This window comes from Dipodomys ordii, unplaced genomic scaffold (genome assembly GCF_000151885.1).
Source record: "Dipodomys ordii isolate 6190 unplaced genomic scaffold, Dord_2.0 Scaffold12, whole genome shotgun sequence".
NCBI classification, from domain to species: domain Eukaryota; kingdom Metazoa; phylum Chordata; class Mammalia; order Rodentia; family Heteromyidae; genus Dipodomys; species Dipodomys ordii.
The window spans coordinates 24,373,110-24,393,270 of record NW_012267228.1 but is presented as its reverse complement, the minus strand read 5'-3'; the positions used below and the strand labels follow the sequence as shown (position 1 = coordinate 24,393,270).

Below are 20,161 nucleotides of genomic sequence, written 5' to 3'. Positions count from 1 at the left end.
ACCCACAGGCTCACACCTATAATCATAGCTATTCAAGAGGGTAGGATATGGAATATTATAGTTCAAGGTCTGAAAACTACAAGATTCCATCTCCAAAATCACAACCAAAAGTCAGGGTTGGACGTGTGGCTTGAATAATAGAGTACCAGTCTAGCAAGTGTGGGGTCTTGAGTTCAAACCCCATTGAGTACTGCCAAAAAATGAAAGCATCTCTATCTTTAGGGAAATGGTTAGATGAACTATACTACACTCATATAATGAAACATTATGTAAGTGTAAAAAAAGTAAAGAAGCTCTATGTGACAAAAAAAGCTACAAAATACATTAAGCAAAAAAGGGAAATCTTTGTATACATATATAATGCTAAATTTTATGCAAAAGAGATGGAAAAGTAATATATATATATTCCCATTATTACATGTTTAACAAAATTCTTTAAGTGTGTACAAGAAAGTGGTAACTTGATCATCTGAGGTAGAGATGAGAAAAATAGATAGATATAGATATAACACTAGAACTACTAAAACTAGAACTGCTTTCACACTGCCTTTGGAATTAACTGTAAAAAACTGTTAATACTCTATCTTTATCAGTGAAATAAATAAGAGATGAAAGGCCCAATGTCTTTTTACTCCCCTTTGACTACACAGGGGCTTAAGCTCAGAGCCTCATGTTTGTCAGGCAGATATGTTACCACTTGAGCCACATCTCTATCTCTTATTTGCTTAGTTTTTGCTTGGGTAAGTGTGCCCGAAATATCTGTTAAAGGCTTGGTTCCCAGCTCATGGTACAATTAGGAGGAAGTACCTATTTGGAAGTCTTCCCATCATATATTTTGTTTTGTTTGCCACTTCTGGGGCTTGAACTCAGGGCCTGAGCACTGTCCCTGAGCTTCTTTTGCTCAAGGTTAGCACTCTACCACTTGAGCCACATTACCACTTCTGGCTTTTTCTATTTATGTGGTACTGAGGAATCAAACCCAGGGCTTCTGCATGGGAGGCAAGCACTATACCACTGAGCCACCGTCCCAGCCCCTTCCTGTCACACGTAAGCACACCCATGGTAGGGATATTAGAACTCCTCCAATCTTTCTTTTTTGCTCTTCTTTAATTCATTTTCTATTCTCTCTTCTCCATTCTGTTCCTCTACTATCCCCTCTCTGACTTCTGTCCATAAAGTGAGCAGCTTCCTCTGTCATGCACTCCTGCCACGAATGATATACTGCTTTATCACAGGCCAAAAAGCAATGGATTCTACTAAGCACGGACTTCAACCTCTGAAACTGTAAGCCAAAATAAACTTTTCTTCTTCTTACATTGATTGTCTCAGATATTCTGTTTAATCAATTAAAAAGCTAAAAATTGTATTATACTGTATCATAAAAATGGTATAATCTGGAGCTGGGAAGGTGGCTCAGTGGTAGAGTACTTGCCTTGCATACATGAGGCCCTGAGTTTGATTCCTCAGTACCACATAAGCAGAAAAAAAAGCCAGAAGTGATGCTGTGGTTCAAGTGGTAGAGCACAAGCCTTGAGCTGAAGAGTTGAGTGACAGTGCGTAGGCCCAGAGTTCACGCCCCACGACCACCACCACCAACAACAACAAAACAAAAGGTGTAATTTTTTTGTTTCCAAATACTAATTGGGTATCATTTTCAAGACATGTGCAATATGCCATAACAGGTCTAAGAAACTTTCTACTACCCTTTCTTTGATAAAAGGAACTCTTTGTGTACGTATTACCAGACCTGACCTTTTATGTATGTTCTTGTTGGGCTACTCCAAGTGGCTACAATTCATCGTTCAATTAGCTCTGATTAGGTCACAGACTTATTCTTAAACAAATTACAATGGCCAGAGACATGATGTATTAAGATTTGTTTATCTTTAGTCAGATGCCTACTAAGATAATGCTGGTTAAAAGCTGACCATTATACAAAAAGTATAAAACCATAAAATCAATTCACAACACAAAATTGAGAAAATATTTCAATTCCATTAAATGTGTTTATACCTTAAAAACCCTTATCTGTTCCATTACTGTAGAACACATAGTAATAGTAGGATTTTCTTTTGCTTCTTCTTCAACTTTCTCTTCCATCAGGGATCGTCTTCTTGCTGCTTTTCTTTTTTCTTGCAACTCTTTTTTTTGCTTTGTTTGGAAAAACTTCAGTGTCTTAAAAATTTCTCGGGAAAATTCATCTACATCACTTTCCATACTTTCCCCATTGAGGTCCAAAAACCCTCCATCCATCCACCTGAATTTAAAAAAACAATGAAACTAAAACTTTTGAATTGTAGAGAGACACTAGAGAAGCTTTAGGCTACACCACTCAGTTTTGTAAGTGAAGGCAAAGTCACATACGTAGAGCTGAAGGCAGAGAAACAGAACTAAAACTGTCATTTTAGGTATACTGTACATGCTAAAATATGTATCTAATTACAAATAGGTAACAGACACTATCCAAATAAATATAAGTGAGTTGGCTCTAGAATACCAGATACCAGAAATTGTGTCAATAAGGTTAGGTGGTCTATTAGCATCATTTGAATCTTCTCTAATATGATATTTGGTTTTTACTCAAGTGAATGAGTAAGCCCTATTTTTACACTTTTTTTGTCAGTTGTGGAGCTTGAACTCAGGGCCTGAGTGCTGTCCCTGAGTTCCTGAGCTCAAGGCTAGCACTCTACCACTTGAGCCACAGTGCCACTTCTGGCTTTTTCTGTGTATGTGGTACTGAGGAATCGAACTAAGGGCTTCATGCATGCTAGGAGAGCACTCTACCACTGAGCCACTTTCCCAGCCCTATTTTTACACTTTTAACCAAAAAAGTAAAATTTGTGTTTTATGTATTCCTTTATTTTTTTTCTTAATCTATATTACATTCTAGAAATTACCGTTTTTCTGTTCGCTGCCACTTCAAGACAAAATTAAAAAATTTCTGATAGGGTTCAATGGTAACTTTTAATTTATCCAGTTCAGGATAGTTTGTCAATTCCCATTTGAAAAGTTCCTCTTCTTTATTGATAAACTGAACTGCCTCTTCAGAATCCTGAATACGCTTTTGTAGTTGTCTTACATCGATCACATACTGAAAGGAAGTAATTTTCATCTCAGTAATATTATAGAAATGAGATTGTATGATGTTACATAGAATATGCTCCTATTAACTTCACAACATTGCTATGGTAGAAAACCAAAAATGGCTGTTATATCTACTTTACAAATAGAAAACTAAGTCACAAAAAAGATCAACTAGTACAAAACTAAAACATCAAGTAAATCTTTTCACATAGGATATGTTTTCTCTTGCACTTAAAATTTATGCTAAAATGTTCTGTATGAATGTATGGTTTGCAACAGCCATTGCCTTAAAGACTTCTCACCTGTTGCATGCGATCCAACTCTGCATATTCAGCAAACTCTTCCATACGGCGTGATTCTTTTTCTAGTTCCAAAATCAGTTTCTCCCTCTTGATTATTAGTTCATTTTCTCTCTTATGCTTAACAGTCTCAATGAGCTGTTTAAAAAACAATTTAATGCTGCTAATTATTGTGGTGCATGGTAACTCTTTAGTTATCAAATAAGAAATGTGAATGCTTTCTAAATAATTAAAACCATCAGATGAAAAATACAAAAGTAAAACATTGTCTTCGTCTATGTGACAGTCACTCACACCTGTAATCCTAGCTACTCTGGAGGCCAAGGATCATGGTTCAAAGCCAACACAGGCGGTAGAATCCCTGTGAGACTCTTACCTCCAATTAACCAGTCAAAAACCAGAAGTGGAGCTGTGGCTCAAAGTGGTACAGTGCTAGCCTTGAGCAAAAGAGGTCAGGGATAGAACCCAGGCCCTGAGTTCAAGCCCCTCAACCAACAACAACAACAACAAAATATATCTTTAATGACTGATAAAAATGCAAAGAAGGGCTGGGAAGGTGGCTCAGTGGTAGGACGCTTGCCTTGCATGCATGAGGCCCTGAGTTCGATTCTTCAGCACTACATAAGCAAAAAGAAAAAAGCCAGAAGTGACACTGTGGCTCAAGTGGTAGAGTGCTATCCTTGAGCTGAAGAGCTGAGGGACAGTGCCCACGCCCAGAGTTCAGGCCCCATGACCAGACCCCCCCCAAAAAAATGCAAAGAATAGTTGGGCACTTTTGGCTCATGCCTGTAATCCTAGCTACTCAGGAGGCTGAGATCTGAGGATCACAGTTCAAAGCCAGCTAGGCAGAAGAGAATATAAAACTCTTATCTCCAATTAACCACCAAAAAGCCAGAAGTGGAGCTGTGGCTCAAGTGGTAGAATGCTAGCCTTGAGCAAAAAATCTCAGGGACAGTGCCCAGGACCTAAATTCAAGCCTAGGACTGGCACCAAAAACAAAAAATGCAAAGAATAAACCATACAGTAAAGTTTTTCTAGGTCTCTCCAAAGTGACCTTCACAACTCCTGTTTATTAATTACATACTTATTGGTTCTAGGATAATAGTAAAGGCTACCATGTATTAAACAAAGTTCATGTATGAATAACTATTATATACTATACCTACATTAACACAGCTATTATTATTTCATTTCAGAGATGAAGAAATTGAGTCTTATGGAAATCAAGAGGCATATCCAAGGTCACAAAATCACAAAAGATAAAGTCTAGATTAAAGCCTTGGTTTATCTGATTGAAACCCATGCTTTGTATTAATGCTCCATTTTACCTCCCAAATTATCATAAACTGCTTCACATTAGGACTTTTTCAAATTTTGAACTACATTCAATCTGATACAGAATCCTGAATCTGCTACCTCTTACATCTGTGATATTGAGTGAATTATTCAACTTCGCTGAGTTTCTTTTTTTCTCATCTATAAAAATAGTAAAAATAGAAAAGGCAATGCAACAGTGATATTCACAAGACAACATGCTAGAAATGGACTTTACAACTTGGGGAGGAGACTGGGGCAAAGTGAAAGTGGGAGAAAAATGAGGGAGGGGTTAATAATGTTCAACAGAAATGTACTTACTACCTTACATATGTAACTGTAACCCCTCTGTACATCACCTTGACAATAAAACTAAAAATAAATAACTAAACACTTGTCCTTTATCAATGGTGACTAAAATGAAAAGCACTTAGTTTATGCTCACTGTCATTAATTTACAAAATAGTTCTGAGTTGTCTACTGCTAGTTCCAACACTTGTAAATTAACCCTAAATGCCTGTCCTAACCCAGAAAGGATATAAATCTTACAATACTCAAGTGTATATTGACATAGAAATTTTAAAAGTTAGATGGCAAGTAAATATGAATATTAAATGTGCTTAAAATGTCAGAATAAAAAATACAGACTAAAAATACATTTACCTCATCATTTTCATCAAAGATGGGATTAATTTTCTTTGGCCACATGAGGACATTTGCATTTAAAGCTAAGTCTTCTGGAGGATATAGATAAACATCTAAAAAATAATTCATTTGGCGTTTTGATTCCTACAAAAGAAACCCTAGATGTAACACACCATATGGGAAGTCTAAGGCATTATGGAAAAGAGAAGAACAATGTCTAATGTTCTTTCAAATTATTAACTAAGTTTTTACACTTTCCGAATCACACAGGCATTTCAATAGCTGCAGCATGGATTTGGCTTCAGGCCAAACCATTGTACTTTTATACAGGCAAAAAGTTTTCAGTCAGGCACAGGTGGCTTACACCTAGCTACTCACAAGCTACTCACAAGCTACTCACAAGGCTGAGATCTGAGGATCACAGTTCAAAGCCAGCCCAGGGAAGAAAGTCCCTGGGACTCTTATCACCAATAAACTACTCAGAAAAAGCCAGAAGTTGTGCTGTGGCCCAAGTGGTAGAGCACTATCCTTGAGCATAAACAGGCTCAGGGACAGTGTTCAGGCCCTGAAATCAAGTCCCAGAACTGGCAAAAAAAAAAAAAAATTACTTGCATTTGATCTAATACAAAAGTACTCTTGGTCCTCTTTGTAATGATTGAAAAAGGTGGTCAAATGTTCAGTATGCCTTGAAATTTTGGATAATAGAGGATTTTTAATTATTTTTAGTCTTATGATTTATTTTGTTTTTCAATGTTTGTTAACAAAGACTTTCTATTTTCAGTGTTATTATCATCTTTTTTAATTATTTAGCATTAGAACAATAAATCTTACAGCCCAACAGACTGGCAAAATTCAAACTATTCACAATATCAAGTATGAGTTCAAATGTAAAATAATAGCTATCTGTGTTTACTGCTATAAAATAGTACTACTTTGGAAAACAATTTTGCCTTAATTATTATATTTTATTTTTTGGTCAGTTGTGGGGTTTGAACTCTGGTCATGGGCACTGTCCCTCAGCGCTTCAGCTCAGGTTAGCATTCTACCACTTGAGCCACAGCACCACTTCTGGTTTTCTGAGTGGTTTATTGGAGATAAAGTCTCATGTACTTTCTGCCATGGCTAGCTTTGAACATGATCCTCAAATCTCAGCCTCCTGTGTAGCTAAGAGTACAAGCATGAGCCACCAGCGCCCAGCTAAAAATGCATATCTTGATGGTAAAACTATAAAGACAACAGCAAGAAGTGATCACTGTAAAAGTCAGAAATATTCACATCCAGAAAAAGACAAGGAATTGTGACCCTTTGTCTTCTGTGGTGTTAGTTCTATTTGTTTCTTTGGATGATAATTATTAGCTATTTGCTTTATAACATTTTAAATTGTATGATTTATCTTCAATATGTGACTTTTTCTGAATAATTTATGTTTTACAGTTTTAAAAGTCTTTCAAACTTAACTAATCAGGAGGCTAAGATCTGAAGATCATGGTTCAAAGCCAGCCCATGCAGGAAAGTATGAGAGACTCTTATCCCCCATAAACCACTCAGAAGTGGCACTGTGACTTGAGTGGTAGAGTGCTAGCCTTAAGCACAAAGAGGTTCAGGGACAGTACACAGGCCCTGAGTTCAAGCCCCAGGACAGGAAAAAAAGTCTTTGAAACAGAATAAAACTCAAAACAAGGGTTTTGATGATGCTGGGACTTGAACTCAAAGCTTCAAGATTTATAGACAGGCACCAGAATGCTTGAGTCTTGTTTCCAGTGCTCAAAATTTAAAAATAGATGAGTAGGTATGCTATTAGTATACTATTAGATGTAGGAACTATAAAAGAAAGAGTATTTTTAAAAATCATATTGTTGGGGCTGGGAAGGTGGCTCAGTGGTAGAGTGCTTGCCTTGCATGCATAGAGGCCCTGGGTTCAATTCCTCAGCACCACATAAGCAGAAAAGGCCAGACATGGCCTTGTGGCTCAAGTGGTAGAGCGCTAGTCTTGAGCTGAAGAGCTCAGGGACAGCGCCCAGGCCCTAAGTTCAGGCCCACAACCCACCAAAAAAAATAAATCATATTGTTGCCAGGTATGGTTGCTCATGCTTGTTATCCTAGGTATTGAAAGGCAGAAATCAGAGGATTTTCCCCCCAGCCCAAGGGGGGAAAAATGTTTGTAAGACTGCTCTTCAACCAATGAGTGGATACAGTGGTGTATGTCTGTGCTTCCGTGACATAGGAAGTACAAAATGGAGGATTACAGTCCAAATCAGTCCAGAGAAAAAGGAGGCCTTATCCTGAAAATAACCAATGACAAAGGCCAGTGAAGTGGCTCAGAGGTAGAACATTTGCCTAGTAAAGTGCAAGGCCCTGAGTTTAAACCCCAGTACCACAAAAAGTCCATATTTAAGAATGCACAAAATACTGCTGAAGTTAAAGAAAATAAAAAATACAATTATTGTAAAAGTCAAATGGAAACATGTAAAGGAGGGAAAAGAGAGATTAAGATATGATCAGAAAGTCACAGAGAAGGCTTGCTGGAGTTATCCTACCTCCTGAGGCTCACCTCAGAATTATTTACCTAACTCTCATATATTCTCTCTCTCTCTCTCTTTATCTATCTATCTATCTATCTATATATATATATATGACATATTTCACAATGGAAATATAAAAATATGTAAATTAAAGGTTTCTTACCTGGATCCTCACAGCCAATTCTTTTATTCCTACGGTCCGAGCTTTCTCAACATAAGTTATCATCTCCATCATCTCTTCTGTTGTCTCAGGAACTTTTAATGCATGTTCTTTAATTGCTTCAAAATCACTACAGATACTGACATAATACTCTGCTTTACTATACTTATGGTTATTGACATATAATATACTCATGTTACTATGATTATTATAAAATTATAACTTGGTATCCTAAAAATAATTTGTTCATTTACCAATATATCACACAATATTAAGTTTAACTGATCTAATAGAATTCACATTGTATCTTATGTCAATAAAAAACTGTAAATTTCATTTTTCAAATGAAATTAAGGCATATTTAAGAAATTTGCTAATGATCTCTTCAATACAGATGATTCTTCAGAGGACATTTTCTTTCTTTCTTTCGTTTTTTTTTTTTTTTTGTCAGCTGTGGGGCTTGAACTGGGCCTGAGCACTGTGCCTCAGCTCTTCAGCTCAAGGCAATAACTCTACCACTTGAGCTACAGCGCCACTTCTAGTTTTCTGGTGATTAACTGGAGATGAGTTTCACGGACTACTTTCCTGCCCCCGCTGGCTTTGAATCGCAATCCTCAGATCTCATCTCCCTAGCTGCTAGGATTACAGTGAGCCACTGGCACCCAACTGACATTTTCTTTCTAATTGACCAAAATATAAGCCCCTGAGTAAGAGATATTTCCGCAAAAATCGGCAAATAATATGATGAGTACAAGGTAGCCTAATCTGATGTTAAACTAATCTAAGAAATAAGCAAAATGCCCTTTAATAGTTCTGCACTTAACCTAGTGACACATATCTCTTGTATCTAAAGTATGAAATTTAAACAGGAACTTCAAGAAGTAGGTGGAGGAAACAGGAGAACTTTTTGTCTGCTTTAATATTATATATTTATAAGGTACAGATATTTTATTGGAAGTAACAGAATTTTCTGGAAATTTTCACAGCTACTATTTTAAATTTTTAAACTTTAAAAGTTATGTTAAACAAAATTATTTATAAATGAACTATGACATTGTCATTGCTATTAGCTTTATTATGGTAATTAATGCTACTTACCACTCATTCTCTTTTCTATGTTTTGAAACTATGTCATTTAATAATAAGTTTGCAAAAGCTTTTGCTTTATTTGTCAAGCCTATCTTCATATCTTCACAATCCAAACGCACCATAGGGAAATGAATCCACTGAGGCAAAAGTGTTATTTCTGAGGCAAGATTGAAAAATTTTTCTATAAACTTAAAAAAAAGTGTTTAAAATATAAGAGATTAGAAATTTCTAATTTATCATTGATTTTATAGAACTATTTCATGATAAAATTCTTAATCGTATAATATGAATTCATTCTTTTTGCTAAAGACAAAAATTTTCCCTATGTTTTCCACTTTGGCCAAATTATCTAGACAGAAAAATTAGAAGAAAAAAATCAGAGTTAAATGGCATCTCCAACCTAACAGTCATCAAAAATAGAAGCAGCAGAGTAAAAGGACATCTCCAACTTAACAGAAATCTAAAGAACATTTCATCAAAAAACTACTGAATATACATTCTTCTCATAAAATATTTCCCAGGTTGAATTATATGAGTAGTCCACAAAATAAATGTCAAAACATTTTTAATGAAACTTAAAATTAAATTTAATATTAAAAAATATTTTCTGACTATAATGTAATAAAACTAAAATCAGTAACAAGAATATTATGGAAACTAAGCAAACATAGAAATCAAGTGACTTCCTTTTGAATCACTAGTGAATTGAAGACAAAATCAAAAGGGAAATTTAAACTTTTTCTTTAAAAAATGAAAAAAGAGCTGGGCACCAGTGGCTTACACCTGTAACCCTAGGTACTCAGGAGGCTGAAATCTGGGGATCATGGTTCAAAGCCAGTCCATGCAGGAAAATACATGAGACTCTTATCTCCAATATACTACTCAGAAAAAGCCAGAAGTGGTGCTTGGCTCAAGTGGTAACAGCTTACAGACAACACCCAGGCCCTGACTTCAAGCCGTAGGACAGGTGAAAAGAAAGAAAATAGAGGCACAATATGTCAAAAGCCATAGGGCACAGCAAAAATAGTTCATGGAGGGAAGTTTATAGCAATCAATGCCACATCAAAAAAGCAGGAAGATCTCAAATAAACAACTTATCGATACTTCTCAAGGAGCTGGGAAGGATGGATTAATATAGGTACATCAATAAATATGATATAACACATCAAAAGAGTGAATGACAAAAACTACATCATTATCTCAATATTCATCTGCAGAAAGGTACTTAATAAATTTCAAAATTGCTTCATGGTTCAAAAAAATTGAACAAATTGAGTGCATAAGGAATGTACTTTAATTAATAAAGCCATTTATAATAAGACAACAGATAACATAGCGAATATGAAAACCTGAAAGCTTTCTTCTAAGATCTAGAACAAAACAACAGATGCCCACTTTCACCTTTTCATTCACTATAGTACTGGAACTTCTAACCAGAGAAATCAGATAAAATGAAAAATAGGTTTCCAAAGCAGAAAAGAAGATATCAAACTGTCATTGTTTGAAGATTAAATACAGCATATAAAGAATCCTGACCCCTTCAAAAGAAACCTCCACCCACTTTACAAGGAACATGGTCCTTTATTGTCACATCTCAATGCCTTAAAAAAAGTGTCATGTATTTCCAGTGTTGGTTTTTACTATTTCAAATGGAAAGGTAAAACATAGTTACTATTATTCTATGTTGGGTAGGGTGGGGGCAGTTCTTCCTACGTCTTCATAAAAAGAGAAAAGGAGCTGGGCACTGGTGGCTCATGCCTGTTTCCTAGTACCTGTAATACTAGCTACTCAAGAGTCTGAAATTTAGAGGACTGAGGTTCAAAGCCAGTCTGAGCAGAAAAATCCATGAGACTCCATCTCCAAAATAACAGCAAAAGCCAGTTGGAGAAGGTAGAGCTGTGGCTCAGTGGTAGAATGCTAGCCTTGAGTAGTAGAACAGCTCAGGGACAGCACCCAGACACTGAATTTATGCCTCAAACCTGGCACCAAAGAGTTTAAGTCCCAATACTGGGTTGTTGTTTTTTTTTTTTTAAGTCAATGGAAAGGAAGAAGATGAAGAAATACAAGCTGAGTTTTAACCAATAGAACAAGGTCCCTTGGAGAGGTAGGAATCTTTTTTTATTCAGTTGCTTTTCTCCTACTACTGCTTCTAAAACTCAAATCCACGTATAAAATACGTTCATGCCTAAAATCTTCAAAACAAAGTCCAAACGTGAGCAATATTTTCCCATATGACTCCAACCTACATCTCCACCTCATCATATTCTCAATCTCATATTCTCTGTTTTCTCTGCTATTTTGATTCATTAGATGTTCTCTGGACACCTTAGTACAGTTTGGGTCTTTGTTCATCTTCAATCTCCTTCCCTCCACCTATAAACATATACTTCAAAACAGAGCTTTAGTCCACACAGTCAGGAGACAGAAGCATGATGCCTTCAGTTTCACAAAGTAAAGGCAATCAATCCCTCTTCTTTGTTGTCATGACACTTTGTCCATATCCCCTTTCCAGTATCTGTAGTTATAGTTGTTATTTCTACATCAGACTTCCAGGCCAAATTTAAGTTCCTGGGCATAATATTTGTGTTGTTAATTTTTCTGAGGTGTCTGAATGTGACAAAGAAATTTTTGTTAAGTCAATGAATGAATAAATTAATGACTGATGAAATTATGAGGTAAGCCAATTCATTTAGTAAAGTTTTTTTTGGGGGGGGTCCGGTCGTGGGGCCTGAACTCTGGGCCTGGGCGCTGTCCCTCAGCTCTTCAGCTCAAGGCTAGCACTCTACCACTTGAGCCACAGAGCCACTTCCAGCTTTTTTATTTTTGCTTATGTGGTGCTGAGGAATCAAACCCAGGGCCTCAGGCATGCAAGGCAGGTGCTCTACCACTGAGCTACCTTCCGAGCCCTCATTTACTAAAGTATTTTAAGAAATTCTATTTACTTTACTTGAAGCATTTATACCTAGAACAGAGAGATCCTAATTTTTTACTAAACAATATTAATTAAAAAAATAAAATTACTACTTACTTCTGTATAGTCATCAAAAGTATGATCTTCTGCTTGAAAATTCTCTATCATCTTAACTGCAGTCCCATCCAGGAGCCAATTATATTTTTCAACTGAAAATTAATACTCTAATTTAAAATTGCAATAGCAATGAGTAAAATATGTTTGCATTATCATACACTAGGGTAGCCTACTCAAGTGTATATTTGTGTTCGTATTTTTTAAGCCCTTGCCTAGCTTATGTTTGGTGCTGTACCACTTGAACTATGACTCCCATTCCTCAAATATTATATTAATAGAGCATGAACATATTACTATATTTAAAATAATAGACAGATTAAAATGAGAGATTTAGTCAACTAAGTTAAATGTCTTTTAAAATAAAGGCAATACAGAATCCAATGTTTTTAAGCTACTTAAAGAAATAGGTAATGTCACATAACAGGATTTTTAACTAATAGACTGTCAAACAACAACCATCTATCCTGATCTCATGCACATTTAAGGAGACTACAGACCAGTAAAATTATGCTATCAGCTTTTCAAAACTATTCTCAGAAACTACCTTGATTTTATTAACTTTGATTTAGAATTTTCCTTATTCCAAGATCTCTTCTTTCTACCCTTTATCACCTTGCTTCCATTAATATCCATTCATCATTTGAACTGCTTAACAAAATTCGATTCTCCTTAGGTTTGATCCCTGACTCTACCAAAAGTCACATTTATGCCCATTTCTGACTCTTCATGCTCTATCATAACAGCCCCAGACCAAGTACCTGAGCAAATTCTAGTTCTAATTAAAGTCATAAAAATGTAAATATTAAATATTTCATATATACCATATGCCTTGTAATGTCTTTTTGCACCTTCTAAGTTCTCACATACTGCTTCCTTCACTGTTTCAAGTGCCCAGTTTAATATGTGTTCAGGAAGTTCTGTATCAAGATTTACAGGTGGTTGAGATCCTGATAGCCAAGAGGGAACTGTTTGGATACGCTAACACAAAAAATAAAAACATATGTAATAAATATATAACTGCAAACAATCTATATGGAGATCTTATACTACATTTTAACATTCTCTTTAGATTTCCAGGTCCAAAAAATGTAACTCAATGCAAATTATTAGTTTGAAAATGAATTGTTTATAGTCAAATATAAAAACTTAAGCCGATTTTGTTTTCTTTCACTCAAAAATTACTATTAACTATTATTTCAATGCGATCATATTGAAGAACATTGGAAAGAACAAATGTGAAGCAGGTCTTGTTCTTAAGAAACTCACAATTCAGTAGTAAAGAGGAGATATGAACAAATAATTAGTTTGTAAATATAAGAAAAGATCAAAGAAGGAAACTTCATCTTCAACTGGAAGATGTTTACAAAAGGAAACCACTTTCTAATTTGAAATATTTCTGGAAAGAAAAGCAAAACAAAGAGATACAAATACTATAGAGATATTCAATGCAAATAAATTTAAATTCTGAAATAGAGACATTTAAAGAACATGACAGGAAGGGCTGAGGTAATACCTGCAGAGCTTCAGCTATTCGCTCTACCATTCCCAAAACAACATCTTCCAAATCTTGAAAAGAAGGATAAAATTCTATTCTATCATCATCAAATGTCAATTCCATCGTAAATATTGGCAGCCCACTTTTATCTCTTAGGTCAAAGAGCTTTACAAATCCTTCTACAGTTCTTCGTAAGAAATCTTTTAGCTATATGATATCATAAAATTACTATTATTTTAGAAAGTACAAAATTAATTTCCTAAAAGCAGTAAATTATTGCATATAATTAGGCCATTCTACCAAATCATCTACAGTAGCACTGAAATTATCATCATTAAGCACAGAATATTCTATTTTTTCTTTTTTTTTCTTTTTTTGTTGGTTGTGGGGCCTGAACTCTGGGCCTAGGCACTGTCCCTCACCTCTTCAACTCAAGGCGAACACTGCCACTTGAGCCACACCACCATTTCCAGAATATTCTTTATGAATAGAATCTAAAACAATAAATACAACTATATATACAAATCAAAAGTTGTATATAAAATATCAACAATCTAAGAACAGAATCTGCATTCTTTAATAAGTCTGTTCCTGGCAAATAAAATATTCTAGAGAGCCAAGCAATATGAAAACTAGAGATAAGGAAGACCTGATACCTAAGCAACTTGAAACCCACCGTGATGACACTATTTACATAGCAGAAATCATGAAACACTAGAATTCTGGGTGTTTTTCCTTTTGGGGAGCCATATTTCTAGCACACCACCTGGTGAAGGTAAAGCCCCTAAAACTTAGAAAGATGCATGATGTGTCTAAGAATAAAAAATGCGTTCCTTCACAAAATCAACTATTAGAAATTCAGGCCAGCCAACAAATGTGGCTCTGAATGATCTCTACAATGACCTTTTTTTTTTTTTTTACTTCTTACCAAATAATCATTTTCTCTTAAAAATGGAAAGAAAATCATGTGTAGAGATAGATACTAAACATTTATTCTACTTAAAAATGCAAGGCAATATTCAATAGAATCTTTAGCGATCTTTACCAAAGAGACAGTTTAAATTCAAAACTGATTTTCTATCATTATATCATACAATAGTAAAGTTTTGCAACACAATTGCAGAAATTAATATTCTGCATTAATTATCAGTGAAAGATAATAACACTTTTTGTGCTGGCACTCGGGCTTGAACTCAGGGCTTAAGCTTTTTGACTCAATACTAGCACTCTACCACTTAAGCCAAAGTCCTACTTTCAGCTTTTCAGTAATTATTTGGAGATAAGATTCTTACAGTCTTTCCTATCTGGGTTAGCTTTGAACCATGATCCTCATATCTAAGCCTCCTGAAGAGCTAGGATTATAGGTATGAGCCACCAGCACTTGGCAATCAATAACGTTTTGAACTCACATTTTACAGAGAACCAAATGAAAATCAACCAACCTACAATGTGATAACTTTAGAAATAAATTTACTTGTGTAGTGCTTTTCTTAACATACTCCAATAAAACTAGGAAATTACCTTACAGTCTTTAAGCATGAATTAAGTAATTATTATTCATACTATTGACACATGTTTTTAAGCTTTCCTCTGTCTTTGTTTATTGGTTCATTTGTTCATTGGTGATGGGAATCGAATCCAAAACCTCATGTACACTAGGCAAGTACTCCACAACTAAGCTGCATCCCCAGTCCCACTCTTATTCAGAAACTAAGTACTTTTTGATCAAATCTGTTTAAATTAAAATTGTAATTAGACATACTTAATTTATTTCAAAATAATTAGTTAACACTGTGTTTAATAAAATTTTATTTAAAATAGCAAGTTGATTTTAACAATATTACAATTTAATATATGTATATTTACCTGATTTGACATAAGTGTGGAAACACAGTTATAGAAGGACTCCAATTTATCAGGCTTAATGCCTTCTAGTGATTCTTTCTTGACAAAGAGATTTATAACATTTGGATACCATGTGGTCATTATCTTCTCTTCTGCTTTCATAGTTTGAAGTGATAAGTCACTTTTTAGTGTGTCACAATCAATTGGGCCTCTATCTCTATTTATTAGAAAAATAAAAATGAATTAAACAAATTCTAGAGTGAAATATGATAGGATTTTAGAGGCTTCTTGGGTGGGGGGTTTGTTTTGTTTTGTTTCATTTTGTTTGAGTAGTGCTGAGAATTGAACACAGAATACCACATACATAAATCTGGTTTTAATAAATAACTATTGAAATGGAAAAAACTTAAATTCAAGCATATAAACATTTTGAACATTTATGAATTATTTTAAAGTTATGCAGACAAAAATAAATGTTAAAGAAATATTCAAACTTTAAATGTTAATCAATACAAAATTTTACCTAATTCCTGTAAAGTCCAGCAAAACTTTATCAGCAAATGTTTCATAACCAAGGTCCAGTAATATTTTCATAGTTGGATGAACAATGTGCAAATTAGCTAATATTTGATTTCTTGCATGCACATAGCTAGAATGCCACGGTTTGGAATAATCTAGACCTCTGGAAAAGCAAAATATGATTAAACAATATATACTATATTTTAAGAAATAATTCTTTTTTTGGGGGGGGGTCTGGTCGTGGGCCTGAACTCTGGGCCTGGGCGCTGTCCCTCAGCTCTTCAACTCAAGGCTAGCACTCTACCACTTGAGCCACAGCTCCACTTCTGGCTTTTTTCTTTTTGCTTATGTGGTGCTAAGGAATTGAACCCAGGGTCTCATGCATGCAAGGCAAGTGCTCTACCACTGAGCCACCTTCCTAGCCCCTAAGAAATAATTCTTATGGTTAAAATAAACATCAAAATTTCAAAAGTACATTAACTTCAAAGAAAAGAAAGATGACACAGACTCCTAGACCCAATATGAGTGTTCTTCTGTGGCTTAGTTACCAAAGACAGAGGTTAAGAATACAGTATTTCAGATTAGGAGAAAATAATAGAAAAATCCTCCTAACATACACCAAAGTTTACTCAAGCTCAACCTGGATATTCATTCATAAAGGCCCTCCTGGTTGTGTAAGCAGAACCAAATGTCAAAACATTTTTTAATTTCATCATTTTAAACTTGAATGTAAGATGATTTCATTATCAAGGCATATGGATATCACTGTTTTCAAAATCATTTACTCACAGAGGGGATTCGGGTAAGGGGCCTCCTTCATCTTCAAGCCAGTCAATTGACGGTCTCACAAGAACACTCCGAACTAAAATACACATATGTAATGCATTAATTTTTTTGAAATTTCTTTCAAGACCTATTCATATCCAAGTCTAACTTTTGATGTTGAATATTACAAAGGGTTGTGTAGTAAAATGAATAAAAGTAAAAAAAGATATTACTTGATACAAAATAAAGCTCTTAGTACTATGTTAGCCTTACTTTTAAAGTAAATTCAAATAGAAAAGCACTTGATAATCCTTTTTTTTTCTTTCTGTATACTCAAAGGTCACTGGCATGATCTCTTGAAATTTATTTTTTTAATAAAATTTTAAACCTCCCATAGTAGTTACCAGAGGCTAGGAGAAAGGAAGTTTGGGCGATAGGATGTTAAGTCAGATACAAAGAGCAAGTTCAGGAGACCTAAGTAAAATATGTTGACCATAAAGAAAAACAATGACTTGTTTTGTTTTGCTGTAGTAATAGAGTTTGAATTCAGACAGCTATATTCTCAATTGATTTCTTTTCCTTCCAGAAAAGAATCTCACACTTTCTTCTATGTGGGCCTTCAACTATAATCCTCCTACCTCAACTTCTAGAGTCACAATCCACAATCCTCCTACATCCACTTCTACAATGGTTGATTATAATAGTGAACCACTATACCTAGCTCTGTATTATACTATGAATACTGCTAACAGAAGAGATTTAAATGTTATCACAAAAAAAAGCCAAAGGTAAGCTGGGAACTTTTGGCTCATGCATGTAATCTTAGCTACTAAGGAGAATGAGATTGGGCAAATTATAGTTTGAGGCCAGCCTGGGCAGAAAAATTCATGACACCCTTTCTCAACAGTGAGCTAGATACTTAGGCACATCCTTGTTATTCACTTGGACGCACATCTATTATTCTAGCTACAATGGAAGGCCCAAAATAAATGGGTTGCAAACTAGGTAGACACCTAGAGAGGAAGAGAGAGCCTATCAAAAAATAACCAGCACATAAAAGAACTGGAAGCTTGACTCAATAGTAGAGCCTGTCCAACAAGCTCAAGGCCCTGAGTTCAAACCTAATACTACCACCAAAAAAAAATAAAGACAAACCATGGGGTCTGGTAAATAGCTTAACTTAGGCATTACAAAATGTATACACATTTCAAAACAAGTTGTTCATAATATATTATATACATATGTATATACGTATATGTGTGTGTCTTTCAATTTGAAAAGAAAAACTAGCCAGGCACAGGTGGCTCACACCTGTAATCCTAGCTACTCAGGAGGCTGAGATTTGAGGATCGTGGTTCAAAGCCAGCCCAGGCAGGAAAGTCTGGGAACTCTTATCTCCAATAAACCATCAGAAAACTGTAAATGGCTCTGTGGCTCAAGTGGTAGAGCACTAGTCTTGAGCTGAAGAGTTGAGGGACAGTGCCCAAGCCCAGAGTTCAAGCCTCACAACCAACAAAAGAAAGAAAGAAAGGAAGGAAGAGAGAGAGAAAAAAAAAACTTCAGTAAAAATTGTAAAGGTTAAATTTCTAATTAATTAATTAATATTAATATTTTCTCATACTCCTGTAAATAAGATAGCTAATGTAAAGATAAAGTTTTAAAAATCAGACAGTCACAAAAATTACCAAGCTATTAAATTACATAAAATCTTGATTATTTCACAGTCTCAGAATAAAAAATTAAGTAGAAATAATATCTAGGAAATATATACATAGGGTTTTTTTTCAGTACTGAGCCTTGCACTCACTAGGCAAGTATTCTACTACTTGAACAACACTTCTAGCCCTTTTTACTTTACTTTTCAGATAAGGTCTCTCAAAGACTTCCTACTTCCACCTCCTACCTAGCTAAGATTTCAGACATGTGCCACCATGCCTGGCCCCATACACTTTAAATATATAGTGTTCATTATTCATTTTACATCTATTGTTGGTTCAGTTTTAGGATCAAAAGTAAAAGTGTCAAATGCTACTTACCCAAATATCTCTTCATGCTTTTTTCAAAATCACTTGATACCTCATTTTTGAGGCTTTCAATCAGGTCTTCTCTTTCTTTCCCTTCTTTTAAATGCTCAGGTATCAGCATTAACATGTGGTCCAGCCATTCTTTCTGAATAGGTACTATAGGACTACTTTCTACACACTCCTTCATATAAATATAGTTGAACTGAGAAGATGATAACAAAAAATAAATCATCTGTGTGATGTATATTTCAATTTAACTCCTAAGCTCTGTCTTCCCATGATAATATTCCTTTAGAATAATAATATTCTATAAAAACATGTTTTCAGGATTAAAATTATTTTATCTAAAACTATGCCTTCTAAAGGAAATGTTTTATCCTTTATTTGTGATAAGTTCTTGACAACTTTATGTTCTTATACTCTTCATTTTCCCCAGACAAAAGTAATCCTTGTCTAACTTATTACTCTTTTTTTGAACAAATATTCATTAATTTAATAAACAGTTAAACATTGTTCTGATTGCTGAGTATATACTATGAAATAAAGCCTATGTTTTGACAACTGTATTTTGATACAAGAGTGGTATAATTGATACAAGTGATATAATTTGATACAAGAGTGTGTATAATTCACAAATTCTCCCATACGAATGAAAAATCTGACAAAAATGGGCAAATGGAAAAATAATACCTGATCTTATTAGCAACATTTTAATATCATGAAAGTTTCAGTTTGTCCATAGATTAACACAATTTCTATTTAAAACCTGCAAATATCTACATTTTTTTGAAACTAGACAACTTGATACTAAAGTTCTTGTGGAAAAAATATACAAGAATAGCCAAGAAATCCTTGTGAAAAAAAAAATCTACAGTGGAGGACTGGCCTTAAGAAACATTGCAACATTCTACAAATCCTATATAATTATAATACAGGTACATGAATAGACAGGCCAGTAAAAAACAATCATAAGGTCAAGCTCATGCCTGTAATGCTAGATACGAAAAAGGCTGCGATCTAGAGAATTGCAATTCAAAGCTAGCACAAGCAGAAAAGTCTTCAAGACCACAAGTCCAAAATAACAAGGAAAAGGCAGGCACCAGCCAAACAAGCAAGCCAAGAAAACTCCAGGGCCTGAGTTCAAACCCATCACCAGAAAAAAGAAACACTTTAACTCAATTCACAAGGAGGTATAGTTTTCAACTCTACATCTAAAGGAAACTTTGGTGGACTTAGAAAATAGACAGCCTCAGCTGGGCGCTGGTGGCTCATGCCTGCAATCCTAGCTACTCAGGAGGCTGAGATCTGAGGATTGCGGTTCAAAGCCAGCCCGGGCAGGAGAGACCGTGAGACTCCTATCTCCAATAAACCA

General features: G+C 35.0%; 1 protein-coding gene across 1 annotated transcript in view; it reads right to left on the bottom strand.

Moving 5' to 3' along the window:
- Positions 1-20,161, bottom strand: part of Dnah12 (dynein, axonemal, heavy chain 12) — a 173,264-nt gene that overhangs the window by 129,287 nt on the left and 23,816 nt on the right. The window contains exons 5-17 of the mRNA XM_013010371.1: positions 18,802-18,991; positions 16,790-16,862; positions 16,005-16,163; positions 15,503-15,698; positions 13,655-13,843; positions 12,963-13,119; positions 12,142-12,233; positions 9,123-9,301; positions 8,028-8,163; positions 5,361-5,486; positions 3,387-3,521; positions 2,898-3,091; positions 2,014-2,257 (exon numbers count right to left, since the gene is read on the bottom strand). Of these exons, the coding sequence (XP_012865825.1) occupies positions 2,014-2,257; positions 2,898-3,091; positions 3,387-3,521; positions 5,361-5,486; positions 8,028-8,163; positions 9,123-9,301; positions 12,142-12,233; positions 12,963-13,119; positions 13,655-13,843; positions 15,503-15,698; positions 16,005-16,163; positions 16,790-16,862; positions 18,802-18,991 (2,070 nt within the window). The remainder of the gene's footprint in view (positions 1-2,013; positions 2,258-2,897; positions 3,092-3,386; positions 3,522-5,360; positions 5,487-8,027; positions 8,164-9,122; positions 9,302-12,141; positions 12,234-12,962; positions 13,120-13,654; positions 13,844-15,502; positions 15,699-16,004; positions 16,164-16,789; positions 16,863-18,801; positions 18,992-20,161) is intronic.